The sequence below is a fragment of the Polypterus senegalus genome, chromosome 4 (genome assembly GCF_016835505.1).
Source record: "Polypterus senegalus isolate Bchr_013 chromosome 4, ASM1683550v1, whole genome shotgun sequence".
Lineage (NCBI taxonomy): Eukaryota > Metazoa > Chordata > Cladistia > Polypteriformes > Polypteridae > Polypterus > Polypterus senegalus.
In genome coordinates this window covers 9,138,421-9,164,985 of record NC_053157.1, presented here as the reverse complement: position 1 = coordinate 9,164,985, position 26,565 = coordinate 9,138,421, and the positions used below count along the sequence as shown (strand labels likewise).

At 44.0% G+C, this 26,565-nt stretch overlaps 1 protein-coding gene across 1 annotated transcript in view; it reads right to left on the bottom strand.

The window, feature by feature from the left end:
- The window catches only part of ednraa (endothelin receptor type Aa), a 90,723-nt gene that overhangs the window by 49,942 nt on the left and 14,216 nt on the right, over window positions 1-26,565 (bottom strand). The window contains exons 2-3 of the mRNA XM_039750220.1: window positions 19,833-20,356; window positions 11,548-11,675 (exon numbers count right to left, since the gene is read on the bottom strand). Of these exons, the coding sequence (XP_039606154.1) occupies window positions 11,548-11,675; window positions 19,833-20,285 (581 nt within the window). The 5' untranslated portion in view covers window positions 20,286-20,356. The remainder of the gene's footprint in view (window positions 1-11,547; window positions 11,676-19,832; window positions 20,357-26,565) is intronic.

Below are 26,565 nucleotides of genomic sequence, written 5' to 3'. Positions count from 1 at the left end.
GGATCTCCCTCAGTTCCTGGTGGTTCATTTTCAAATGCACTAGGTAGCTGGTGAATGTTCTACTGCGCTTTTGTGATTTATTTTTTTTGGTGATTTTTCTGGATCTGCGGTGGGTTGGTGCTCTGCCTGGTTTTTGTGTCCTGCCTTGCGCCCTGTGTTGGCTGGGATTGGCTCCAGCAGACCCCCGTGACCCAGTAGTTAGGATACAGTGGGTTGGATAATGGATGGATGGATCAATTTTTCTGGATTCCTGACCTTTGTTGCTGTTTTTTCTGATCATTCTTTGGATTCTGTATTGACTTCTGCAGGCATTGTTTGCCTCTTTGGAATTTCACATTGTGACAGAGCTTTTGTGAAATGAACCAGTTCTGCATTTGCCCCAATTACTAGCCAGGGTCTGATGGTGATTTCCCCCTCTTTTTGGAAGTGCTTTTTGGGACTTTCAGGTCATGACATCTCTTTATTAGAAGAGTTGACAATGCAATAAAACACAAAAATAAATAACTAAATAAAAAGCAGACATATCATGTAGCATGTCTGCTGTGTTTCAGCCAAGGTTCCTCCCCTGGAGTTCAGTTCTTGTTTTATGTTATTTTGGCATTATTTATTTATGCTAATGCTACCTTTGTTAATTATCTGCTTTGCTCTCCATGCCTGTGGTATGTTCCATGTGCTTTGAGGGCGGTACCTCGAGAAGCAGGGCCAACTACGTCCATCATGGATAAAGGACCGCCTCCCAGCCCTGTAAAGGCTGCTGGGAGTTGAAGTCCAGGGTGGTTCATTTGGTGGATTTTGATGGGTCTCGTAAGTACTATGCGAAAGCACTATATAAATTATTATTAGTTATTATGAATAGTATTATTATTATTTTTGTATTATTTTATTTTATTTTTATTATTATTATCGGCCTAAGAGAAGATTTATCGATGTGGTGAGAAAGGAGGTGATGGGTGTAACAGAGCATGATGCAGATCACATGAAGATATGGAAAAAGATGATCTGCTGTGGCAACCCCTAACAGGAGCAGCCGAAAGAAGAAGATTATTATATCAGTTAGTCATTTTCCAACTTCCTATATCCTAACACAGGCTCACAGGGGTCTGCCGGAGACAATTCCAGCCAGCGCAGGGCACAGGGCAGGAACAAACCCTGGGCAGCGTGCCATCCCACCGCAGGGTACACACACACACCAAGCACACACTAGGGACAACTTAGGATCGCCAATGCTCCTAACCTGCATGTCTTTGGACTGTGGGAGGAAACCGGAGCACCCGGAAGAAACCCATGCAGACACGGGGAGAACATACAAACTCCACGCAGGGATGACCCGGGAAGTGAACCAAGGTCTACTGACTAAGAGGCAGCAGCGCTACCAATGCACCACCGCGCCACCCTTAAGATGATTATTATTATTATGTATTCTTGGATTTGTTTTCTCTGGTTTTTGTCTTATTTTGCTCTGCATCTTGGATCGTTCTTGTGGATTTTGGTTTGGGACATCTGTGTTGCATTGCTTTTAGCCAAGTCCTTTCTTGGTCATTTTTTTGCTATTTTTGCACTTTTGTTGCATTTTTTCCTTTTCTACATTTGCATTTATTTGCTTAGCAGGGTCTTTTTTGTAACATGATTTACAGAGTAGGTCAACATAATCGAGTAACATCAGTCGATGGACTGTTTTCAACACGTGTAGCAGGACAATTTTCAAAACTTCATCACCATAGATGAAGCACTATAAAGGTGGCATAGCAATAATATGATCAATTTACGAATAAGACAGAACCAGGATTGACAAGGCAAGGGCAGTTTTCCACAGTCTGGGCTTCTAGGGACCTCTTCAGTTCCAAAGTGATGTTAGTCCTGCTCTATGGAGCTGAGATATGGAGGTCCACTGAAACCACCACTAAAACGGTGCAGACATTTATTATCAGCTGTGTGAGAAGATTGCTCTGGATTTGCTGGCCTGATACCATCAGCAACCAAAAACCTGTGCAGAGGACAGGACAAGAGCTGGTAGAGGAAGAGACTCTCCAGTGACGTAGGAGGTGGATAGGCCACATCCTCCATAAGTCTCAAGCATCACAAAGCAAAGGAATCCACAGGGGAGGAGGAAAAGATGCCATCCAAGAGACCCCTGGCAATCGGGACCTGGAAGCAGATGCCAAGAAGATAGACTATGCCTGGGTGTGGAGAGCACTTGTCAGTGGCCTATGCCCTAAGAGGTCCACCAGGCAAAAGCAAAGTAAGTAAGCCTCATGACCTGATGACCAGTACCCATCTCCATAGACACGCAACACCGGTGCCAACTTAAGGCCATCACATCATTATTCTTCACGCCAAGAACCAGACACACATGGAATAAATGAGCCAGCAGTGTGGTAGAGAGCAGGGACCTTCACATCTTGACTTGATGGTAATTTGGACAATTGAAGTGAATAGGATGGACAAGCTTGTTTGGGCTGAATGGCCTGCACTTGTCACAATTGTCTAATGCTCACTTTGCCCTCTTGGGACCCTTAGATGTCTGTGCAGGCCCTTCCTGCTCTTTTCATATTCCATGAACTGTAAGTCTGCAAAATTCTACCGCAGAATGCTTGCTCTGCATGGCGCTATATGGGACATTCCCCCTAAAAGGCTCTCGTTCAATAACCAGTATGGGATGATGGCCTCGAAATGCACTTTTGTGTTTGCAGATTTTTTTCAATGCCAAATATATTTTTAAGAGTTTTCTTTCCATATTTCCTAACAGATTGGCATCTTGGCCCACAAAAAGGTGGAGATGTTCCCAGATAAGTGCGCTTTGAGGTCTCCTGGATCAAAAGCTGGGCTCTGTTTCAAGTGATGGCAGAAGTACAACGAGAGAACAACTGGAGCCGTAAGTCGCTTCCGTTCAGATAGTCATCAGCATTCTGTTGTAAGTGCTCGCTTTTTAAGAGTCTCCCGGGACTCTCCACCCACCAACAACCTCCCCAGTTCAAAAGTTTATCCTGCATCCTGGTAAGATGGGTGACCTCCTGCCATGCAGCACACCCTTACTCTACCAGGACTGACATTCTTTGTGAGATCCGCCGGCAGAGAGGAGCGGGGCACTATCCTCACATCTCCTCTATGATCTCACACATCAGACCTGCAGCTCAGAGTTCCTTTTGTGCCATTAAATGCCCGCCAGGCACTCGCAGTGCAAAGCCCACCATCTATCAGGAGTTGAAGGAGACACAAATGGATTGTGCAGCTGTTGGGTTTTGTGGAAAGCATTCGAGTCTAAATTGGTAGATAATGCCACGCTCCACCGTTAAACCCGTAGCTGCCTGTGGTGGTGATGACTGCTGATTTTTGTAACGGGAACTGTAAGGCAAAGATAAAACAGTGCCATCGATTTGTGTCACTATGGCATAATTATGTTGTCAGATTGGTGAACCTGAGGGGGGAAAAGACTTTTTAGTCATTGGCCCATTTGTGGCGATGGATTGCAGTGGTTTATGGTGGAGGATTAAATCTTCAAGTGGAGACACAGCCGCCTTCACTTTCTTCACACTTTATAGTTCTTGAAGATTCCATTTAAAATGGATACATTTGCCAGTCTTGCCCCCTCACTCATAGACACTCAATGATGAGAATATGAAAAAAAAAAACACATTGGAGGGAATGTAGGGGTGAGCCTCCTTGCCAGGATGGACTCCCTTCCCTGACCTGACCAGACCTGGCATAAAGAAGAGTGGTGGGGTGTTCTCTGCTTTAGCTTGGAGGGTGGCAGAAGACCCTGGGCAGGGTTTGTACCGAAGTGCAATACCCAGCCGGAAAGGACTGAGGGAGATAACCTGGGCTTCCCCTGATATACTAGATGGCAGCGTCCCTGGGTCAGGGCACCCACAAGGCATGCTGGGACCTGTAGTCCAGTGAGGCAAACCCTATTTATTGCCAGGGGGAGCTGCTGGGAATTTATGAGACATCTGATTGACCTGGATGTGCTTCCATCAGGCTATGCCTCAGCACCAGAAGTATTCCCGGGTCCAGGTTTAAAAGGAAGCCACTGGACCTCATCCAGGTGAGTCGGAGTCGGGTTTTGAGGACCGACAAAGCTCACCTGGGAGGTGTGGAGGAGAAAAGAGAGAGAGAAAATAATTTGGATGAGTTATTGGGTTTATTTAAGGGAAGGTGTTTGTAAAACCAAACCGTTTATTGTACCGGAACTTGGGTCTGTGCAGTTGTGTTTGGTGTTGGGGCTCTGGGGTGCCCCCTGGTGGTTAAAATGTTTTCAAAAAGGTTTTCCACTCTCAATCCCCATGCACCTCTGACGATCACACTGATTTACTAAGGGGTGGAAGACACTTACTTGGGAAAAGATGGGTCCTGGCACCAAATAAGGTTGAGAAACCTCATTCTAAATAACAGGTTTTGTTTGCCTTATGTCATAATGTCCCAATTTTTCTTTGAATAGTCCTGACCAATATGTCAAGAAGTTTAGTGGTAACCAAAACTCTGCTCCCCCCCATCTACAGGTATTTCCACACTATAATTAGAGGAATATTAGCGTATCGGTATACAGACTACCCGGCTGATCATCTACACAGCCGTGAACTGACGTTAGCTCTTGAATGCGTTCTCACGATGTTACTGTAGCAGGTGGAAATTTCTGTCCTCTTGCTGTTTCTGTCACATGGGAATTTTCCAGCAGCCAGTTGACGCGGACTGGGAATGAAATTGTCATTTACATCGCCAGCTTCCACTCGTTCACCTCCCCGTTCACTTAAGTGAACAACGCTACAGCGTCTACAGCGCTAAGTGAAGACCTCCAATGAGTAAGGGGACAATCAAGAGAAGTTTAACGATAAGCAACCACAAAGTTGAGACCACTGTCTGGGGTGGTTCCGTATGTATTAAAAGTGCTCACCTGTTAGATGGAACAGACCCATGGCTTGGTGCCACCTTAACACATGGGCACCCTGGGCAGTTGCCCCGGGCCCTATGCTAATCTATGTAGATTGTGACTTGCTGAGTGGTTGTGTAGTTAGGGGTCCCCCAGTGCATTGCTTTGCCTGGGGGGCCTATAATACCTTGAAGATGGCCCTGCCATGGGAAAACACTTTTGGGAGTTGAATAAGTGCGATGGGCAATCCGAAATTCAGTGTTTTGAAGACAAAAATAAAGACAATCCTAACAAAAATAGCTTTAAGGGAAGGTCCTACTGATCAACTTTCTTCACGCTTTACTGTGCTGTAGATTTGCCATTTTTTATCCTCAATCGACACTCAGCAGGCCGTAACGACAAAGTGAAAAAACACATTCTAATGGGCGGGCCTCCCTGCCGGGATGGACTCCCAACTCTTATCTGGCCAGAAGGCCCAGATGGCAAATAGGCATATAGAATGGCAGGGTGTTCCCTGCCTTAGCCAGGGGGCAGGCAGAAGATGCAAGTGCAGAAATGGGCATGTCGATGTCCCCAGGCAGGGCTGGGCTGTGTTAAGGGATGGTCGCACTGATAGGCTTTCTGCAGGCTTTACTGTGCTGTAGATTTGCCATTTTTGACCGTCAATCAACACTCAACAGGCATAACGACAAAGTGAAAAGCACATTGTAATGGACGGGCCTCCCTGCCGGTATGAACTCCCTTCTCTTATCTGGCCGGAAGACCCAGGTGGGAAATAGGCAGAAAGAATGGCCTTAGCCAGGAGGGTGGCTGAAGATTCAAGTGCAGAAATAGGCACTCCAATAGGATGGACTCCCTTCTCTTATCTGGCCAGAAGACCCAGGTACAAGATATGCAGAAATGATGGCGTTAGTCAGGATGGTGGCAGAAGATGCCAGTGCAGAAATGGGTCCGCCAATGTCCCCAGGCAGGGTTGGACTGTGTTAAAGGATGGTCGTACTGATAGATATTCTATAGGCTTTACTGTGCTGTAGATTTGCCATTCTTGACCCTCAATTGACACTCAGCAGGCCATAATGACAAAGTGAAAAAACACATTGTAATGGATGGGCATCCCTGCTGGGATGGACTCCCTTCTCTTATTTGGCAGAAGACCCAGGTACCAAATAGGCAGAAAGAATGGCCTTAGCCAGGGGTCTGGCAGAAGATGCCAGTGCAAAACTGGCCACACCAATGTCACCAGGCAGGGTTGGACCGTGTTAAGGGAAGGTCTCATACTAATAAACTTTCTGCTGGCTTTACTGTGCTGCAGATTTCATCTTTAATGGTGTCACACATGTACATTAGAGGAGCACCCTCCCCAGCTCATCCCGATGGGGGCGAGAGATCACAGCTGACCGAAACTTCTGACATGACAATTCATTCTTCTTATTGTTCAAGGGCTGAATTGTAAGATGCAATTGGACATTTGAACCCCCCTCTCATACTTGACGTGAGACGACGAACAATGAATCCAAAAATCGGGCTGACTCAGAAGATCAGTCTGCGAATGCCAATCGGGCTTAAAATGGCACCACATACTTGAGGCAGCAGCACTCATCACACTACTGGAGAAGAAAATGAGGCAATGGCACTAACCACTGTGTCACTGTCCCGCCCTGAAATGGCTCTCCTGTCATAGTCTGAGACACTTTTTTTTTGAAGTTCTCAGTAGTTCATCAAAGAGATTTCAAGAAAAGAATACCATGTCTACCAGGGGGGTATCCCTTACGCTTTTACCAGATGTTTACACCACATACTATACTTATGGACATGATGGTCTTCTGATTTACACATTTTGACCACCAATCACAGCATGGAGAAAGTCTTGTGAGCATAACACACACACACACACACTTGCCACCCCCCCCCAGGGTTGTATTTTTTCTTTGCTACAGCAGAAGGGAAATGCCCCTCCCCCATGTTTCCTCACTCCGAGGTGCCATGCCTAAGAAGCGTAGGGTGGCTTGTCGAAAATACAAGCGGCCTTTCATGTGGAAATGTGCAACACATTATCTGGATTCCGCTTGTAATTCCGAGTAGCCAGAGGTGATCAGGTCCTTACTTGTGACCTTTGGCCCTACCACCAGAAGTGAAACGCTTCTAACCAGGATGATCTCGGGTATTTTTGCAGCCCTGGGCAGAACTGTAAATGGTGTCCCACCACCTTCTTTTCTACGAGTGGAATCAATGCAACCAGATACTTCCATAGAAACCTGGAGACACGAGAGAGGTGCCAGGACTGAGAAGAGCAAAAAAGTATGGAGGGTTTGGATCAAGGCTGGATTGAGAAAACCCCCAACTGCAGGCTCCTGGGGGGGACTTACTCCTTAACAGAAAGTTGATCCCAATGCAGCGTGTGGACACCAGCAGAATCTCTCAATTTTGATTTTGGGTCCTAAGATCGCTTCATCGAAGGCCCCCCTTGAGCATTTCAGTGTGCGATTATGTGATAGTTAGAGCGATGTGGTCATCTTTGGTCAATTAACTTGAGAATATTCAATTATTTCGACACCTGGGGGGTGGGTCACCCTCAGTCATTTAGACTTTCAAATACTTGCTTCATGAAGTGCGGTGGGACCCCCCGGTGGTCACCATTGATCTCTTCAACTTGCGGATGCTCAGTTGTTTCATTGATCACTTGGTCATTTTGACTTTTGGATATTCGATCGTTTTTATCAAGCAGATGGGCCCTCGTTGGTCATTTCGATTTGTGGACACTTGATCACTACATAGAACATGGGGGTGGGGCATTGTGACCCTTCATTTCATGAGGTGGGGGGCACCTTTGGTCATTTCAACTTGAGAGTATGCAATCATTTCCTAGAATGGGGGAGTGTCCCCTTTGATCATATTGTCGTGCGGACAAATTCAGGGAGCGCACCCTTAGTCATTTGGACTCTCAAATATTCCATCACTTCATGAAGTGCGGTGGGGGTTTCACCGTCGATCTTTTCGACTGTTCCATTGATTACTTGGTCATCTTGACTCTTGGATACTGGATCGCTTCCTCCTAGGTCATTTCGATTTGTGGACACTTCATCATTATATGGACCGTTTTTGGGGGGAGCGCATTGTTACCCTTCATTTTACGAAGCAGGGAAGGGGCGGGGTCACCGTTGATATTTTCGACTTGCGGGTACTTGATCGTATCATTGAGCTTGTCACCCTCGATCATATTCTCGATTGTGTCATCATGCCAGTCGTTTAATCGTCCTTGGTCATTTCGGCCATTTGTGGACACTCGACCGTTTGGGAGATGGGGGGGGGGTCATTGGTCATTTTGACATGTGAATACTCACGAGTTGGTGGGGTGGACACTTGATCATTTCATAGAACGGGGAATGTGTCACCCATATCATTTGGATACTTGATGATTTCATCATCCCGTGGGGGGTATATTCAACCATTTCATCAAATGGGGGTGGTGGGGCGGTCAAAAGGCGTGGATACTTAGTCCTGTCATTGAGTGGTGGGGGTCGTCTTTAGTCATTTTGAGTCATGGACCCTCACGAGTTTAGTCACCATTGATCATTTTCACTTGCAGCTACTCATAAATTCATCGAGTGGGGAGGGGGGCCTGGTCACCTTTGGCCTGTCTGTACTCATGATTGGGGGGGGTCACTTGATCATAGAACGGGGTTGGGAGGGGCAATGTGTCACCCTTGATCATATTGTCATTTGGATACTTGATGATTTCATCCTACTGTGGGGGGTACACTCGACCATTTCATCAAGTGGGAGTGGTGGTGGGGGGGTCAAAATAGATGTTTTCAACTCACAGATACTCAGTCCTTTCATTGGGGGGGTCATCCATGATCATTTTGACTCCTGAACCCTCACAATTGGGGGGGGGTTCACCATTGATTATTTTGACTTGCAGAACCTCATAATTTCATTGAGTGAGGAGGGGGGCGGTCACCCTTGATCATTTTGACAAATGAATTCTCAATCATTTAATCGAATGGTCATTTTTGACCATTTGTGGACCCTCGATGATTTGATTGAGTGATGGGAGAAGGGGGTCTCCCTTGGTCATTTTTGACACGTGCATACTCACAAACCGGGGTGGGGGAGTCATCCTTGGTCATTTTGAGCCATCAATACTCACAATGGGAGGGGCACTTGATTGTCTCATAGAACGGGGGTGGGTGGGGGTAATGTGTCACCCTTGATCATATTGTCATTTGCATACTTGATTATATCATCCTACCGTGGGGGTACACTCAACCATTTCATCAAGTATGGGGTCAAAATTGATGTTTCCAACTCACGGATACTCAGTCGTTTCATTGAGTGGTGGGGGGTCATCCTTGGTCATTTTGACTCATGGACCCTCACAAGTGAGGGGTGGGGGTGTCACCATTGATCATTTTGACATGTGAATTCTCAGTCGTTTTAATCGAATAGATGGGGTCGTCCTTGGTCATCTCAACCATTTGTGGATCCTCAATGATTTCAATGAGTGGTAGAAGAGGGGGTCACCCTTGGTCATTTCAACTCATGGACACTCACGAGCAGGAGGGGTCACCATTGGTCATTTTGACTCACAGACAGTCAATCATGTTGTGGTTTACGGTCACCCTTGATCATTTTGACTTGTGAATACTTGATTGTTTCAACCTATGAGGCGGGTCATTTGGTCATTTCGACTTGTGGACACTCGATCATTTCATTGAGAGGGGGGTCATTTTCGCTCACAAATACTGAATCATTTAGTACAGCAGTTGGGAGGAGATGTTTGTGTCAAAGGAGATCTTTCCAACTCGTGGATACTCAATCATTTCATTGAGTGGTGAGTTGGAGGTCAGAAATTACGAGTTTTGTGTTTTTCTCGAATGCAGCGTAGGGACGGACCATCAAAGACCCTCCCCCTTGGAGATTTGAGAAGGAAAAAAAAGCACAAATGAAGATGTGAAGAGTCACAAGGGAAGGGAGTCACAGATGGATGGACTGGGGGGTCAAAGTGTCGCGTTGTTTATAGAAAAGCAGCCCGAAACAACGAGACCCGTAAAAGCATCAAAAACAGCACAATTGTGAAGGAAGACCACAGACTTGACCCCCCTGCTACACCTGAAGAAAACAAAGAAATGTATGAAAGCTGAGTGCAGTGTATCCTCAGATTGGGAAAACTACACGTAAGTCTTCAGACATTAAAAATAAACGGCGTAATTATGTGAGAATAAAATAAAACAATGTAATCGGAGAGTCGAATCAAGACTGAGGGCTCGTAGGTCTGTTTTATAGCCCTAGGCGGCCACTGAAATTCACCTAAACGGTTGAGCTGACCCTGCTTCACATGACTTTATTTGCACAGATGGTGACCAGCAGTTGCCATAACAAGTGTCAGGGGTCAAAATGTGGAGGGACACATGTGTGTGTAAGTGCTACAATGGCAAACGGCCAATGACAATGGAAAAGTCCCGTCTAAGAAGGCGCTGTCAAGTACGGCATTGGGTTTCATGGACACTGCATTTAGTCTTTACTTGAAATTCCCTTCCTTTCTCCATCAATCTGCTTAATCCCATGCAGGGTCATCTCCATTTATTGTTTGTCTTTCTGTAATCCTGATAAGACTCGGGCGCTCCGCCAAATTACTATTGTCAAGCCAGCTGATGACATAAAGAGACTGCATGGCATCTGTGGCACCAGCAACTTGGGGGGGTTTAGAGGGACAGACTGACGAGCACAAACTGAGATGGACACCAGGAGAAATGTGGCTGGTGACACAAAAGGGTGCCATTGTCATCTCAAACTAAGACACATGTTGTGGGAGTGTCTCACTGGTGCTGCCCCATACGTCTTCAGCCTCTTCTATTATATAGTGCCTTTTATCTATCTATCTATCTATCTATCTATCTATCTATCTATCTATCTATCTATCTATCTATCTATCTTCTATCTAGTATCCTTCTATCTCTATCTATCTATCTATCTATCTATCTATCTATCTATCTATCTATTTTATAGTGCCTTCTATCTATCTATCTATCTATCTATTATATAGTGCCTTTCATATCTATCTATCTATTTTATAGTGCCTTCTATCTATCTATCTATCTATCTATCTATCTATCTATCTATCTATCTATTTTTTAGTGCCTTGTATCTATCTATCTATCTATCTATCTATCTATCTATCTATCTATCTATCTATCTATCTATCTATCTATCTATCTATCTATCTATCTATCTATCATATAGTGCCTTTCATATCTATCTATCTATCTATCTATCTATCTATCTATCTATCTATCTATCTATCTATCTATCTATCTATCTATTTTATAGTGCCGTGTATCTGTCTATCTATCTATCTAACCTGATGTTGAGGTCATGACCCATGTGACCACGCCCCTGACAGACCGACTAGCGTCATGATGACGAAACCAAAGCATGGCATGAAACCCAATGATAAATATGAATGTTGTAATACAAGTTAACGTTAAATTTATGTTAAAAACATAAAATAACTACTGAAATCGTAACCTGGAGAAACATAAACAAACAACATGACCATCAAATTGGGACAACATCAAGTAATAAGAAAAGGGCAAATGAAAGAGCCAAACGAGTTCAGTTGGTTAAGAAGTATAATGTTGTCATTTTTGTAAAAAGTAGCATTAAAGGTGCACCGTACGTACCTGTCTACGCTGAGGGCACAGAGGCTCAGTATGGTGATCCCCACCGACGACTTCTGCAGGAACGGCACAAGTTTACACAGAAAAAGCCCAAAGTATGAAGTTTCAAAGGGCCACTGCTGGGCCAGCAGCTAAGGAGAAGAAGAAAAATCCAACTAAATATTCGGCAGTACAGCTGATACTCCACCAAGAACATGATCAGGTTTGATCATACCTCTTCTTGTTTGTAGTAATGGCAGATATAAACTTTTAATTTCAACTTGTTAATAGAGAATGAAGACAGCAGGGGTCTATGGTGACCAATGCTGAAAAAACCAGCCAGCCACCACACTGTTTTTCTAAAGTTTTATCAGCTGGGGGTTGAGTCGCCTTCACTATGAGTTAGCATTTCATCATGTAAATGAGCAGCTTCAGAGCCAGCTACAGGAAAACCTATAAAAATGGCAACCTTGCAAACTCACATATGATTTCCATTCTACATATAACAAACTACATAAAAGAGCCATCTACAGAGGAAAGAGTCCATATTGGTGTTTAGCATCAGTGTTACGTTGGTGTTAGAAGTGGGATGAGTGAACATTTACAGCCCAACTTAGTGAAATGGCAAGTGCCGGGACCTAAAATGGACTTGCTGGGTGCCTCTGGAGAGCATTCAAGGCTAAAATCCAGAATCTGGAGGCCTGGGAGCCTGTTGAAAAACACCAAACGTGCCATTGTGCTTCTGCTGTCATATTCCTAGCGTCTGAGCCTCAGTTTTTAAGGTTTGTCACGTATCTTCAGTGCTCTGCTGATTCTAACTCTTCCACCCCACACCAAGACTACATGTTCCTTATTACACGCAGTTCTGAGGCTCGTTCATGAGAGGACCAGTGGCCCAGTTCCGCCTCCTCTCAGTAACTCCGCCCCTTCTGGCCTGATGCCACATAACTCATCTGAAGCTGGAAGTCTTCATTCATTCTGGAGCCAGCGTTGAAGGAAGTCAAATCTCTAGACGAGCCAAAGGAAACGATCTGAGTTCTGCACTCTCGTGTGCCTCTTTACTTGTATGGGGTCCTCTACTTGGAGCCCCAACACTCATTGTGAATTTCCCCTTGGGATTAATAAAGTATCTATCTATCTATCTATCTATCTATCTATCTATCTATCTATCTATCTATCTATCTATCTATCTATCTATCTATCTATCATATAGTGCCTTTCATATCTATCTATCTATCTATCTATCTATCTATCTATCTATCTATCTATCTATCTATCTATCATTGGTTGTAACGGTCTTCCTTTTAAACCTGATACGGTTTGTTTCTGGGTAATTTATATTGTCTGCGAAACCGTTTGTTATTTTTAGCACTCTTTCTGAATGCCAGGTCCGCGGGTGCAACCATCATGCTTCACACTAAGACACCAACTGCCTACAACATGACCATGTTGCTGTGTGTGAGAACTATGACAATATGCAGGAATAGTAAAGAAAACTAATGGGATGTTAGGTTATATAGCGTCTCAGGTGTGGAGTATGAGACACAGGGCCCCTGTGAAAGGCACGGTATAAAAGATGGATAGATAGATAGATGTGAAAGACACTATAGTAGATAGACAGATAGATGTGAAAGGCACTTTATAATCGATAGATAGATAGATAGATAGATAGATAGATAGATAGATAGATAGATAGATAGATAGATAGATAGATAGATAGATAGATATGAAAGGCACTATATGATAGATAGATAGATAGATAGATGTGAAAGGCACTATAGTAGGTAGATAGATAAATAGACAGACAGATAGATCTCTATAGCCAGCTTTATTAATATGTACAGTTTCTTTTCCTGAGTCCAGTGGAAAGTCAAAACATTTTAAATTGCAGCCTTGTGAAAAAATGAAGTGCAGCCCAGCTAAATAGAAAAGGAAACGTCTACTTGATCTTATATAGGAAGCTCATCATGACCGGAAGGAAGCACAAGAACACCCTCTAGTCAGCTTAGTACTGAAGCCAAAAGCAGCTGGCAGCCTCTCTGTAAATGGAAGTCGAGCACCTGAGAGCACACGGCCTCCCACATTATACTGAGAGACAGGACTTCCTCGCCCTTCCCAAGTACTCATCCATTGTACAGTTCTTTCCATATTAATCCTATGTAGTACTTTTCACTTCTATCTATCTATCTATCTATCTATCTATCTATCTATCTATCTATCTATCTATCTATCTATCTATCTATCTATCTATCTATCTATCTATCTATCTATCTATTGTGGCAGACGGCTGGGGGTAGTGCCCAGCTGGGACACCCAGGAGGACCGGAGGAGGGCTCGCGCCTCCTCCAGACCATGAGGGGGCAACCGCCCTGGTTGCACTGGGGACCATGGGTACAGAGCTTGGAAGATCAACCCTGTAGGGGCCCGTGGTCACCGCCAGGGGGTGCCCGGTGCCTGGAGAGCCCTGGACCTCAGCACTTCCGCCACACCAGGAAATGCTGGGGGGAAGAAGACTGGGGACAACCGGAGGGCTTCAGGGTGCGCAGCCGGCACTTCCGCCACACAGGGGAGTGTCCGCAGAGGAGTGTCGGGAAGCAGCTGGAGCCCATCCGGGCTTGTTTAAAAGGGTCCGCCTCCCTTCATTCGAAGACTGGAGTCGGGCGAGGAGTGGCCGAAGTCTTGCTGGAGAAGAGTGGAGGCGGCCCGAAGAAGGCAGGCACTGGAGAGAGAGGCCTGGACTTTGGGGGATTGGTGCTGGAGGCTCTGGGTTGTGCATGGACCTATAACTTGTAAATATTGTAAATAAATATGTGTGTGCTGGGTGAGAAAACGTTGTCCGTTTGTCTGTGTCCGGGGCTCGTTCCACACTATCTATCAATATAGTGCCTTTCATCTATCTATCTATCTATCTATCTATCTATCTATCTATCTATCTATCTATCTATCTATCTATCTATCTATCTATCTATCTATCTATCTATCATATTGTGCCTTTCATCTATCTATCTATCTATCTATCTATCTATCATCTACCTATTTTAACCCTTAGTTGTTTGTACCAATGATTGTTAACCGGCCTCACGCACACTCGCGTGTGTGTGTGTGTATCTACTCCTCATCTGTTTTACTGCTATTGTGTTATGGTTGATCATTTTTGCGAGTGTTCTGGGCTTGTTCTGCATGAAGGGTGTTGTACCAAAAACAACTGAGCTGAAAATGAATGAGTGACGCAGCTCTGAGAGACCTAAGAGATGTATGAGATTTCCGACTCAGTTTATTGTCACGTCTTACTTGCACGTCTCTCTGACAATGAGACAATAAGGACAGACCAGAAGCAAGCAATGCATAGAAGATCATAGAGTGATTGAAATACAGTATAAATAGTGCACAGAAACAACATATTCAGGGAGCCTTCACTTTGTTCACATTTTGTTATTTTGCCGCCTTTTCCTAAATTCTTTTATATTGATTTGTTTCCTCATCAAGTGACACTCAGTACCCCAGAAAGAGAAAGTAATAACAGAATTAATAGAAGTAAAAATACTAAAATGCACATTGACGCCAGTATTCAGACACATCCCATTCTAATGCTCCTCGTGTGAAGCCAACCTGCGGTCATTTCAAATGATTGGACATGAAAGTCAAATGGCCCTAACCCCCAAAGAATCCTGGTGCCTAACAAGCTTCTTATGGCAGCACATCTGGGTGAGGCAGAAGTGCTGCCAAATAGAGCCCTGCAAATGTCCAGGTGCCCCCTGGTGATGGCCACGGGGCTCCAGCAGGGTTGAGCTTCCATCCTTATAAGCCATAGTCCTGCTGGAAGCCATGGGAGGCTGCCCTCTATCGGTCTGGGGAAGAAACGGTCACTCTTGAAAATACTCTCTCCTCCAGCCCTTCCATGGTCAGGTTCATTCCGGACACCCGCCATAATATATATGTTGTCACACACGTGAGTATAGGAGGCAGTCAAAGGGCTTAACTAAGGATAAGATGTCGAGTCGGGGGGTTAATGAAGCACACTGGTCTGTTTAATCCCTCTTCTACAGATAATCAGAAAGTAAATCCAGTTAAAGTGGCAGCAACTTCCCACATCCCTGTCCAGACCACGCCCCCTGCTGACCTCACTTCCGCCACTCACCTCACAGACCCGCCTCTTCCTGCACACCCAACTATAAAAGCCAAGCACCTCTCTTCCCAGTCAGTTCTGTCTGGACTCGGTCCTTTGTGATTACTCGGGTGAAGTTTGTTTCGCTGCATCTTTTGCGCCCTAATATGAAGGGTGGATCCCCAAATCTTTTTCTCTTTGTCTTCTCCTTATTACAATATATATACAGTTATATAAAAAAGTTTGGGAACCCCTCCTAATTCTTTGGATTTTTGTTTCTCATTGGCTGAGCTTTCAAAGTAGCAACTTCCTTTTAATATCGGACATGCCTTATGGACACAGTAGGATTTCAGCAGTGACGTTAAGTTTATTGGATTAACAGAAAATAGCAAAATTAGACAGGTGCATAAATGTGGGCAACAGAGATATGACATCAATACTTAGTTGAGCCTCCTTTCGCTAATCTAACAGCCTCTAGACGCTTCGTATAGCCTCTGATGAGTGTCTGGATTCTGGATGGAGGTATTTCTGACCATTCTTCATACCAAATCTCTCCAGTTCAGTTCAATTTGATGGACACTCTGCTTCAAATCCTCCCATAGATTTCCGATGATATTCAAATCAGGCGACTGTGACGCCATTCCAGAACATTGTACTTCTCCCTCTGCATGAATGCCTTTGTAGATTTCCAACTGTGTTTTGGGTCATCGTCTTGTTGGAATATCCAACCCCTGCGTAACTTCAACTTTGTGACTGATGCTTGAACATTATCCTGAAGAATTTGTTGATATTGGGTTGAATTCATCCGACCCTTGACTTTAACAAGGACCCCAGTCCCTGAACTGGCCACACAGCCCCACAGCATGAGGAACCTCCACCACATTTGACAGGAGGTAGCAGGTGTTTTTCTTGCAATGCGCTGTTCTTCTTCCGCCATGCAAAGCACTTTTTGTTCTGACCAAATAACTCCATTCTTGTCTCATCAGTCCAAAGCACTTTGTTCCAAAATTAATCTGACTTGTCTAAATGAGCATTTGATACAACAAGTGACTCTGTTTGTGGTGTGAGTGCAGAAAGGGCTTCTCTCTCATCACCCTGCCATACAGATGTTCTTTGTGCAAATTGCTCTGAATTGTAGAACGATGTACAGATACACCATCAGCAGCGAGATGTTCTTGCAGGTCTTTGGAGGTGATCTGTGGGTTGTCTGTAGCCATTCTCACAGTCCTGCTCATATGCCGCTCCTGTATTTTTCTTGGCCTGCCAGACCTGCTGGGTTTAACAACAACTGTGCCTGTGGCCTTCCATTTCCTGATTCCATTCCTTACAGTTGAAACTGACAGTTTAAACCTCTGAGATGGCTTTTTGTAGCCTTCCCTAAACCAGGAGACTCAACAATCTTTGTTTTCAGATCTTTTGAGAGTTGCTTAGAGGATCCCATGCTGTCTGTCACTCTTCAGAGGAGAGTCAAAGGGAAGGAAGCACAACTTGTAATTGACCACCTTAAATACCTTTGACCACTCGTGATTGGACACTCCTGTCTATGAAGTTCAAGACTTAACAAGCTCATCATACCAAGTAATCAGCACTGAGCAGTGACAGGCATTCAAATCAGCACAATGACAAGGGGACCCTCATTTGTGCACAGCCAGTTCTTCACATTTGATTTTATTTCATGCAACTAAATACTGCGTCACTAAAAATCTTTGTTCAAAAAACACCGCAGTACTCCTAGGAAATGACAGACATACCACTGTGATCTGTTTTGTTGAAAGGAGAGTCAATTATTATGCACACTGAGTAGGGTTCCGAAACTTTTTCATATGACTGTATATATAGATATACCGGCCATGCTATAATCTCAATTCAGTTCTGTCTGGAGCTCACGTCTGTAAAGACCCTTACCTGCATTCACATATGGGGTGGATCCCCAGACCTTTTTTCTTTGGCCCTGTGATTATTTGACAATATATATTGTGAACCACCAGGGGACGTACAGCTCACCAAACACCTGATACAACAGACGCAGAGCCCAAGTCCAGCACACAACACCAGCTTATTAAATGTTGTTGCCCCCCCCGCCCGTTTCCCACCACTCCTGCACAGTACCAGTCAGTCAGTCATTGTCCAACCTGCTATATCCTAACACAGGGTCACGGGGGTCTGCTGGAGCCAATCCAAGCCAGCACAGGGCGCATGGCAGGAAACAAACCCCGATCAGGGCGCCAGCCCACTGCAGGGCACACACACCCACACACAAAACACACCCTAGGGACAATTTGTAGGATTGCCAATGCACCTAACCTGCATGTCTTTGGACTGTAAATGCCGTACATATGTGAAAACATCTCATAAGTACGTAAAAGTATCGCATAAATACGTGAAAACATTTCGCACGTGTGTAAAAGTATCTCGTTCATACGTGAATGCATCTCGTACGTACATTAATCCCATACATACGTGAAAACATTTAGTAAATTTGTAAAAGTATCCTGTACATACGTAAAACATCTCATATGTTCAAGTTATTTTCATGTACGTACATGTATGAGATAAGGATTATCCCATAATTTTTTTAAGTCTGTGGTTCAGAGCTTCCGTATTATTAAGTATCTTAAGGCCTCAGAATTGTATCGTACTTTTCAGACGTTTTACAAATTTTAACGTAAATAAATAATTGATGTTAAAACCTCCACCCAGTAGATGGCAGTAATGGGTTATTGGATATCATCCCAACCTGCCAATATTTGGAAGAAGAAGACGGAGGAGAAGGCTTCTCACTCGGGACATGAGTCACCCGTGCCATGGAGCTCCAGCCCTGACTCCATTTCACTACAGCCTAAGGCCATACTTGACTTTGTTTTTTAATGTCTGCTAGTGAACAGGGTGGTTCAGTTTGCACCCCAACATCTCATCTTTACTCCTGTCTTACCCTCGATGGATGACAACAACGTATGCACTCAACACACTGTAGATACTTGGAGAAATAAGGCTTCCGTCTCTACTTGAGAGCTTATGATATAGGACCCTGCCCTAAATGCCCACCCATCCTTCTTCTGCATTTCCATTATTGAACTTCCTAAGCCAGCTCATCTTTGACAGCAGAACTGATTTAAAGTTAGGAACCAATTCTGGATGAGGTGTCTTTAGAGTCCTGGTGCTTCCTGTCTTGCTATATGGTTACGAGACATGGACGTTATCCAGTGACCTGAGATGAAGACAAGACTCCTTTGGTACTGTGTCTCTCCATAAAATCCTTGGGTACCTCTGGTTTGACTTTGTGTTGCTCATGGAGTCCCGAATGAGGCACATGACCTGTATTGTGAGGGAGCGTCAGTTACGGCACTATGGATATGTGGCGCGATTACCCGAGGGTGATCCGGCTCGTAAGATCCTTATTGTTGGGGACCAGAGTGGCTGGACCAGGCCAAGGGGTCACCCACTTAACAATAGAGGGTCTTTTCCGGAGTGTGGGACTGGACCGCGTGTTTTGTATTGTATTAACCCCCTTCTTTTTGACACCCACTGCACACCCAACCTGCCTGGAAAAGGGTCTCTTTTTGAACTACTTTCCCCAAGTTTTTTTCAATTTTTTACCCTACAAGGGTTATGTTTTTGGGAGTTTTTTCTTGTCTTCTTAGAGAGTCAACGCTGGGGGGCTGTCAAGAGGCAGGGCCTGTTAAAGCCCATTGCGGCACTTCTTGTGTGTTTTTGGGCGATAAAAAAAATAAATTGGATTGTATTGCCTGGAGGGGCTGCCAACTGGGATCCCGAGTTGTTTCGTCGTGTAGTGGGTGCGGCAACGCACTGTACCAGTGCATGCTCCCCAATTTGACTTGACTTGACTTGTGCCAGTCTCTCACATGGCACACTCAAGCACGCATGCCCTTGGGGACGATTTAGAGTGACCAAAACTGAAGTTGCATGGCTCTTACTGGCCCACAGGGACACATGGAGGATGTATAAACTTCACACAAATTCAAAATTTGAGAGAGACGGTCTGCCTGGAGTTTGCACGTTCCCCCCGTGTCTACCTAAAGGTTTTACTAATCGGTGATTCTTGATTTTCTCAATTGAGGAGGTCCCTACATTGCATCTAATGCTGCCACGTTAGGCTCCGGCTCCCTTCAAACCCCGAATGGCTGGCTTTGGGACAGTCTTAGTAAATAGAACAAAGAGCACCCTGCTGGATGTCACATCTTACCTTGTATGTCATAATCGGGATGTCAATGACAATGTAGATGAGGTCACCCAGGGCGAGACTGGCGATGAGGGCGTTGGGTCCATTCCTCATGCATTTATTTTCATAGATAATCCGGAGCAGGGTGGCATTCCCAAATATTCCAACTATAAATATGATGCACGAAAGCACTGTGGTGACATATTTCAGAATTTTGTCAATATGGGCCTTCTGATGGCACATTGGGTTGCTGGGGTGGGAGGATAGTGACGTGTTTTGGAAAAGCGTGGGAAGTGAGACAGTCGACATGTTTGGAGTCACATTGACCTGCAGCTGTTGGATGGCTGGAGAAATCCTCTGGACTGGCTTGCTGCTGCTCTCTGTGATGTCCTTCACGCTGACATTGTGACACACGGCAACTCCTGCCACCACCATGAAAACTGAGAGTCTCCTTAGAGAAAATGATTGCCACTTCATCCTGGAAGCCCAATGAAGCAGCCAAATAATTTCAGATAATTTTGTTTAATTTGTCCTTTCTGGCTTGTCACCTGAAACACAAACAGAAGGGTCCAATGAAAAACCCACAGCTTCACATGTCCAATTAGCACAACATCTCGGACCTCCCATTCCCTGCTCATGCAGATTTAGCTTTGTTTCATTCATTTGGTCTTTGTTATTGGCCTGGTGGCGCAAAGGTTAGCATTTCTGCCTCACACATCCCATTGAGTCCTTAACCTAAGCAGTGTGCCATCTGTTGGAATGACAAATGCAACACGTATGTCTCATTTATATGCCATTTGGTATGGGATTCGTAAAAGCAATGTTAATGTGTGTGTTGCGGCATGTGCTGGAATGGCCAATGCGACGCATATGTTTCTGTTATATGCCATTTGGTGAGGGATTCATACAAGCAGTGTTAACATTTGAGACGCACCATCTGTTGGAATGACAAATTCAATGCATATGTCTCTTTTATATGCCATTTAGTATGGGATACACACAAGCAGTGTTAATGTTTGTGATGCGCCATCTGTTGGAATGACAAATGCAACCCTTATGTTTCTGTAATATGTCATTTGGGATGGAATTCATAAAAACAGGGTTAATATTAGAGATGCACCATCTGTTGAAATAACAAATACAATGCATATGTCTCTTGAATATGCCATTTAGTATGGGATACACACAAGCAGTATTAATGTTTGTGATGCGCCATCTGTTGGAATGACAAATGCAACCCTTATGTTTCTGTGATATGTCATTTTGGATGGAATTCATAAAAACAGGGTTAATATTAGTGATGCACCATTTGTTGGAATGACAAATACAGTGAATATGTCTCTTGTATATGCCATTTAGTATGGGATACACACAAGCAGTGTTAATGTTTGTGATGCGCCATCTGTTGGAATGACAAATACAATGCATATGTCTCTTGTATATCTGTTACACACAAGCAGTGTTAATGTTTGTGATGCGCCATCTGTTGGAATGACAAATGCAACCCTTATGATTCTGTGATATGCCATTTGGGATGGAATTCATAAAAACAGGGTTAATGTGTAGTGATGCATCAATGACTTTTATCAGCTTCAGGTGATTTCAGAGACAATTGTGGGGTCTTCTTTATTCATGAAGGGGTACCAGCAAATGTATCCACTTCTGTATGTCCATATACAGTAAACCCTTCAGTAATGTCTGGTTTAAAGGTGGTGCCCTTGGGGTGGCTGCTGTTCTACAGTCCATTTCTAACACAAGTGCATGCTTTGTTAAGCTCTTGTTACTGAGCAGTAAGTGACCAGTTGATGCACCATAGGTGGACCTCACAGTAAAGTGATGTCACTGGGCCTTATTGTCTTGTTAAGCTCAATCAAGATATGAACTCAGCTTTTGCTGTTGGGCTTCCATTTTCAACAAGTTGCGTGCAGTAAGGGACATCACATGTGTCATATTAGAAACTTTGTAATTAACGAGTGACATTCAGAGTCCTATCATGCTACAGAGAGAACCATTTGGCTTAGCACATGGAATCTTCTACGGGTTCCAATTCAAAAAGACTGGCAGATGATCCGAGTGGTACGTGACTTGGCAGATGCAGAGGGCCAAAAGAGCATCACTGGGGTCCTGACAGCGAGATTCCCATAAAAAGACCATCTCTGGGGCTTTACTGGCAATGGGAGACATCCTTTGGATTGTCTTTGATGTGATAACTGAACTGCTGTATACAGTCGGGCTCTTTGCATCTCCAGAAATAAGTAAAGTAAGTAATGAGAGCAGAGCCAGTAAAACAGCGCATTCCTACAGTCAAACGTATGAGCTTTTGAGACGCGGGGTTACATGGAGGGGGTCTATGAGTGAGATGAGGGAACCATTAGTGACCATGGAGTGAGTTGTTAGGAACTGTTAGGCGTCAACAAGGAAAGGGTTATTGGGGTGAGGAATTTCTGGAGAGCTGGAGCTACTGGTTTAGCGATTTGTCTTACTGACGGAAAGAAAGAGCAAGCAGGGTAAGTGAAGAATGGAATCGGGAGAAGGAAAGAACAACTTAGACGAGAACATTCAGACCAACAAGCCCACCAATCCTGTTCACCTTGATTCTCCATAAATTACTGTAGAACATTAGAACAATCAGGACGAGAACAGGCCAATGAGCCCAACAAAGCTCACCACTCCTGTCCACTTAAATATTTAAAGATAACATCAAGTTGGGACCTTCCACACGGCCTCAACCACCACTAAAAACAGAACTTTTATACATGAAAACCACTATCCAGCTAAGAACTGAAAATCTCATACTGACCTCTAAGGATTTATAAAACATTCTGACCTGTCATTGTTTACACACGTCTTAAACAACTATTATCATACACTGATAATTTCTGTATTATCTATATCTATTATTTATTATTTATTTACTTATTATATTACATATCTTACACATCAATATTGCTGCTACTTGTTTGTCCTATCTTTGCACAATGTCTTGTCTTGTTTGTGTTTTAATTATACATTTTAAAATTTTTATTCTATTTTTAATTTACTATTTGCACATCATGTTGTTGCACTGTGGACCCTGAGCTTCGCAATTTCGTCTATCTGTATACTTTTATATGGTTGAGATGACAATAAAGTTCACTTTGACTTGACTTTGAGTTTGTGTGAAATTTCCCCTTTACAAGTTTCCAGCTGTGTCCCGTGTTCTTCATTAACTCATTTTAAAGTCACCGTCTCGATCCACTAGACTAATTTCCTTCATAATTTTAAACACTTCACTCTGGTCTCCTCTTCATCCCCTTGTGTTTAAACTGTAAAGGCTCAGCTCTTTTAATCTTTCCTCATAACTCATCCCCTGTAGCCCTGAATCAGCCTTGTCGCTCTTCTCTGGACCTTCTCCAGTGCTGTTATATCTTTATGGAGACCAAAACTGCCCACAGGACTCCAGATGAGGCCTCACCAGTGTGTTATAAAGCTTGAGCAGAACCTCCTGTGACTTGTACTCCACACATCAAGGCGCTATATAACCTGACATTCTGTTAGCCTTCTTAATGGCTTGCCTGGCAGTTGATAGTGTCGAGTCCACTGTGACTCCTAAATCCTTCTCATAAGGTGGACTCTCGATTTTCAGACCTCTCATTGTGTATTCAAACCTTACATGTGTAATACTTTAAATTTAATTACATTACATTTTCTTTTGCTTATGACCAGCACATGTGAACCTGGAGGGACTGTTTAACCTCTGGGGGAGCTAGGGGGGTGGCGGTGGTCTTAAAAAGTTTCAAGAGTACTTCCAGTAGTGGGAATCGAAGATTGTTTTTTTAAAGTATGATAATTTTGGGAACAAATTGCAAAAAAATGTAATAGATAGATAGAAAGGCACTATATAAGAGATAGATAGATAGATAGATAGATATTGGGTTTCATGCCATGATTTGGTTTCGTCATCATGACGCTAGTTGGTCTGTCAGGGGCGTGGTCACATGGGTCATGACCTCGACATCAGGTTAGATAGATCTGAAAGGCACTATATAATAGATAGATAGCTAGACAGATACAAGGCACTATAAAATAGATAGATAGATAGATAGATATGAAAGGCACTATATAAGAGATAGATAGATATGAAAGGCACTATATAGATAGATAGATAGATAGATATGAAAGGCACTATATAGATAGATAGATAGATAGATAGATAAGGCACTATATGAAAGATAAACAGATTGATATGGAAGGGACTATACAATGGATGAGCTGTTATGAAAGGCACTATATAACAGATAGGTACAGGAAGTCCTGTCTCTTAGTATAATGTGGGAGGCCGTGTGCTCTCAGGTGCTTGACTTCCATTTACAGAGAGGCTGCCAGCTGCTTTTGGCTTCAGTACTAAGCTGGCTACAGGGTGTTCTTGTGCTTCCTTCCGGTCATGATGAGCTTCCTATATAAGATCAAGTAGACGTTTCCTTTTCTATTTAGCTGGGCTGCACTTCATTTTTTCACAAGGCTGCAATTTAAAATGTTTTGACTTTCCACTGGACTCAGGAAAAAGAAACTGTACATATTAATAAAGCTGGCTATAGAGATCTATCTGTCTGTCTATCTATCTATCTACCTACTATAGTGCCTTTCATATCTATCTATCTATTTATTATATAGTGCCTTTCATATCTATCTATCTATCTATCTATCTATCTATCTATCTATCTATCTATCTATCTATCTATCTATCTATCTATCTATTATATAGTGCCTTTCTATCTATCTATCTATCTATCTATCTATCTATCTATCTATCTATCTATCTATCTATCTATCTAATTTGGCCTTTTTGACACTGATCAATGGAATGAAACTATTTAATGTCAATGTAAAAGTGCTCTACATGAGCTACAAAAATAAAACCCAAAATAATTGATCTCATGCATATTCCCCCCTTTAATCTGACACCCCTAAATCATCACTGGTTCTGCCAGTTGGTTTTAGAAGTCACAGAATTCGTTCAATGGAGGTCTTATCTGATTGTAGTATGAGCGCACCTGAAGGTGGAAGTTCCAACTTCTGCTTAATCAGTACGCTGGCCTGACCTGCACAATGAAGACCAAAGGACACTCTAAGAACTCGTGAAATGCACAGGTAAGGGGACTGGAGACAAGAAACTATCCAAGTGACTGAATATCCAGTTATAACAATCATTGAGAAATGGAGAGCATGGCACAGCTGGAAATCTGCTAGAGCGGGCCATCCACAAAAACTGAATGATTACGGTGCCAGAAGTTGAGGAGGCCACCGAGAAACCTCTGAGAAGTGTGAAGGAGTCACAAGCTACAGTGGTTGAGATTGGAGTGACCGTGCAGAGAGCAGTTGTTGCCCGGGTGCTTCCACCAGTTACAGCTTTATGGAAGAGTGGCAAAGAGAAAAAAAAATGTTCAACTTCATGTTCATCCTTGTATTTATTCAGCGTGTCTTTAGAATTTATGAATGAGCAAAAATAGAGGAAATCGGGAAGGGGGCAAATACTTTCTCATGGCACAGTAGGACCAGCTGAATTGCTAAAAGTGACTTTGTTTGATGGCTTTGATTTCTGAAGGCAGCCTCTTTTTTAGGTGCCATGACACTGAATGGCACTCTGGCACCAGCCGGTGGGTGTTTGTGAGTCCAATCACATCACACACACACAGCCGCCAGTCCCAAGTGTTCAAGACAGGCTGACAAGTGGAGCCGCCAAGCCTTCTCTAACACTCCCTATCAGGATCCACATTTAGCTCAGTGCTTTTACGACCACTGGGCATCATGGCTGAAAGATAAGATAACAGCACAGGGAAAGTGGGCTTCATGAAGCACTTAAGGGGGTCCTACAAGAGCATAGAGAAGGGGAGTAAAAATAAAAGGAAATTGAAGCAGCTGGTTAATGGTGCTTCTCAGCAGCAAATTAAAGAATCCCGGTGAGGAAATGAGCCAAGTGCGCCTCATCTTCATTTTCTAAGCTTTCCCAGTAATGGAGTCACCCGATTGCAGTGACAGGAATTTGTGACCTTCGCGAGGCTCCTTTTTTAAAAACGAGGAAAGAAGACGGCAGAGTTTAGGGTCAGACGTGGTGGACGCTTCACTTTTCATTTTTTTTAAGTCCAAAAACCCTGAAAGCTGACGGAGGCAGCGATGCCAAAATACACAGGGAGGCAGACTCCAGATGTGAGGGACGGAATGGCAGCTGGGGGGGCTCAGGGGTGATTTGGTCTGATGCAGCAGTTAAAAATAAAATAAGGAGACAAGAAGGGAGAAGGAAAGAGTAGGGGCGAGACAAATGGTGGACACCTCCTGCAATGCCCATCACTTGAGTAGAATTTGGAGACCAAAGATATCCAAGACAGGGTGGCACAGGGGATATGGGCAGCAGTCGGACTAAATCTGCAAAGACACGGGTTCAAGTTCTACTGCTGCGGCATATAGGCCAGCCATCAAGATGTTAGAACAGACTTGCGTGATTATCTATAGGAACGCCTAAAAAAAGAAAAAAGACCACGCGAGCACCTCTGGTCCTGAAGAAACGACAACTTGTTCAAGAGCTCTGCCAGGCTGGATGGAGGACATCGGCGAGGAGGACATCAGCGACTTTCAGGTCTCTCCAGAGACGTTTAATTAGAGTCATCGTCAGAGGGAATGATTAGACATACGGGAATCAATGGCAATGTATAGCAAATGAGGAAGGGGTGGGGTGGTAGGTGGGTGTAATGGCGGGTGGGGGATCAGTAAGGTGTTGGTC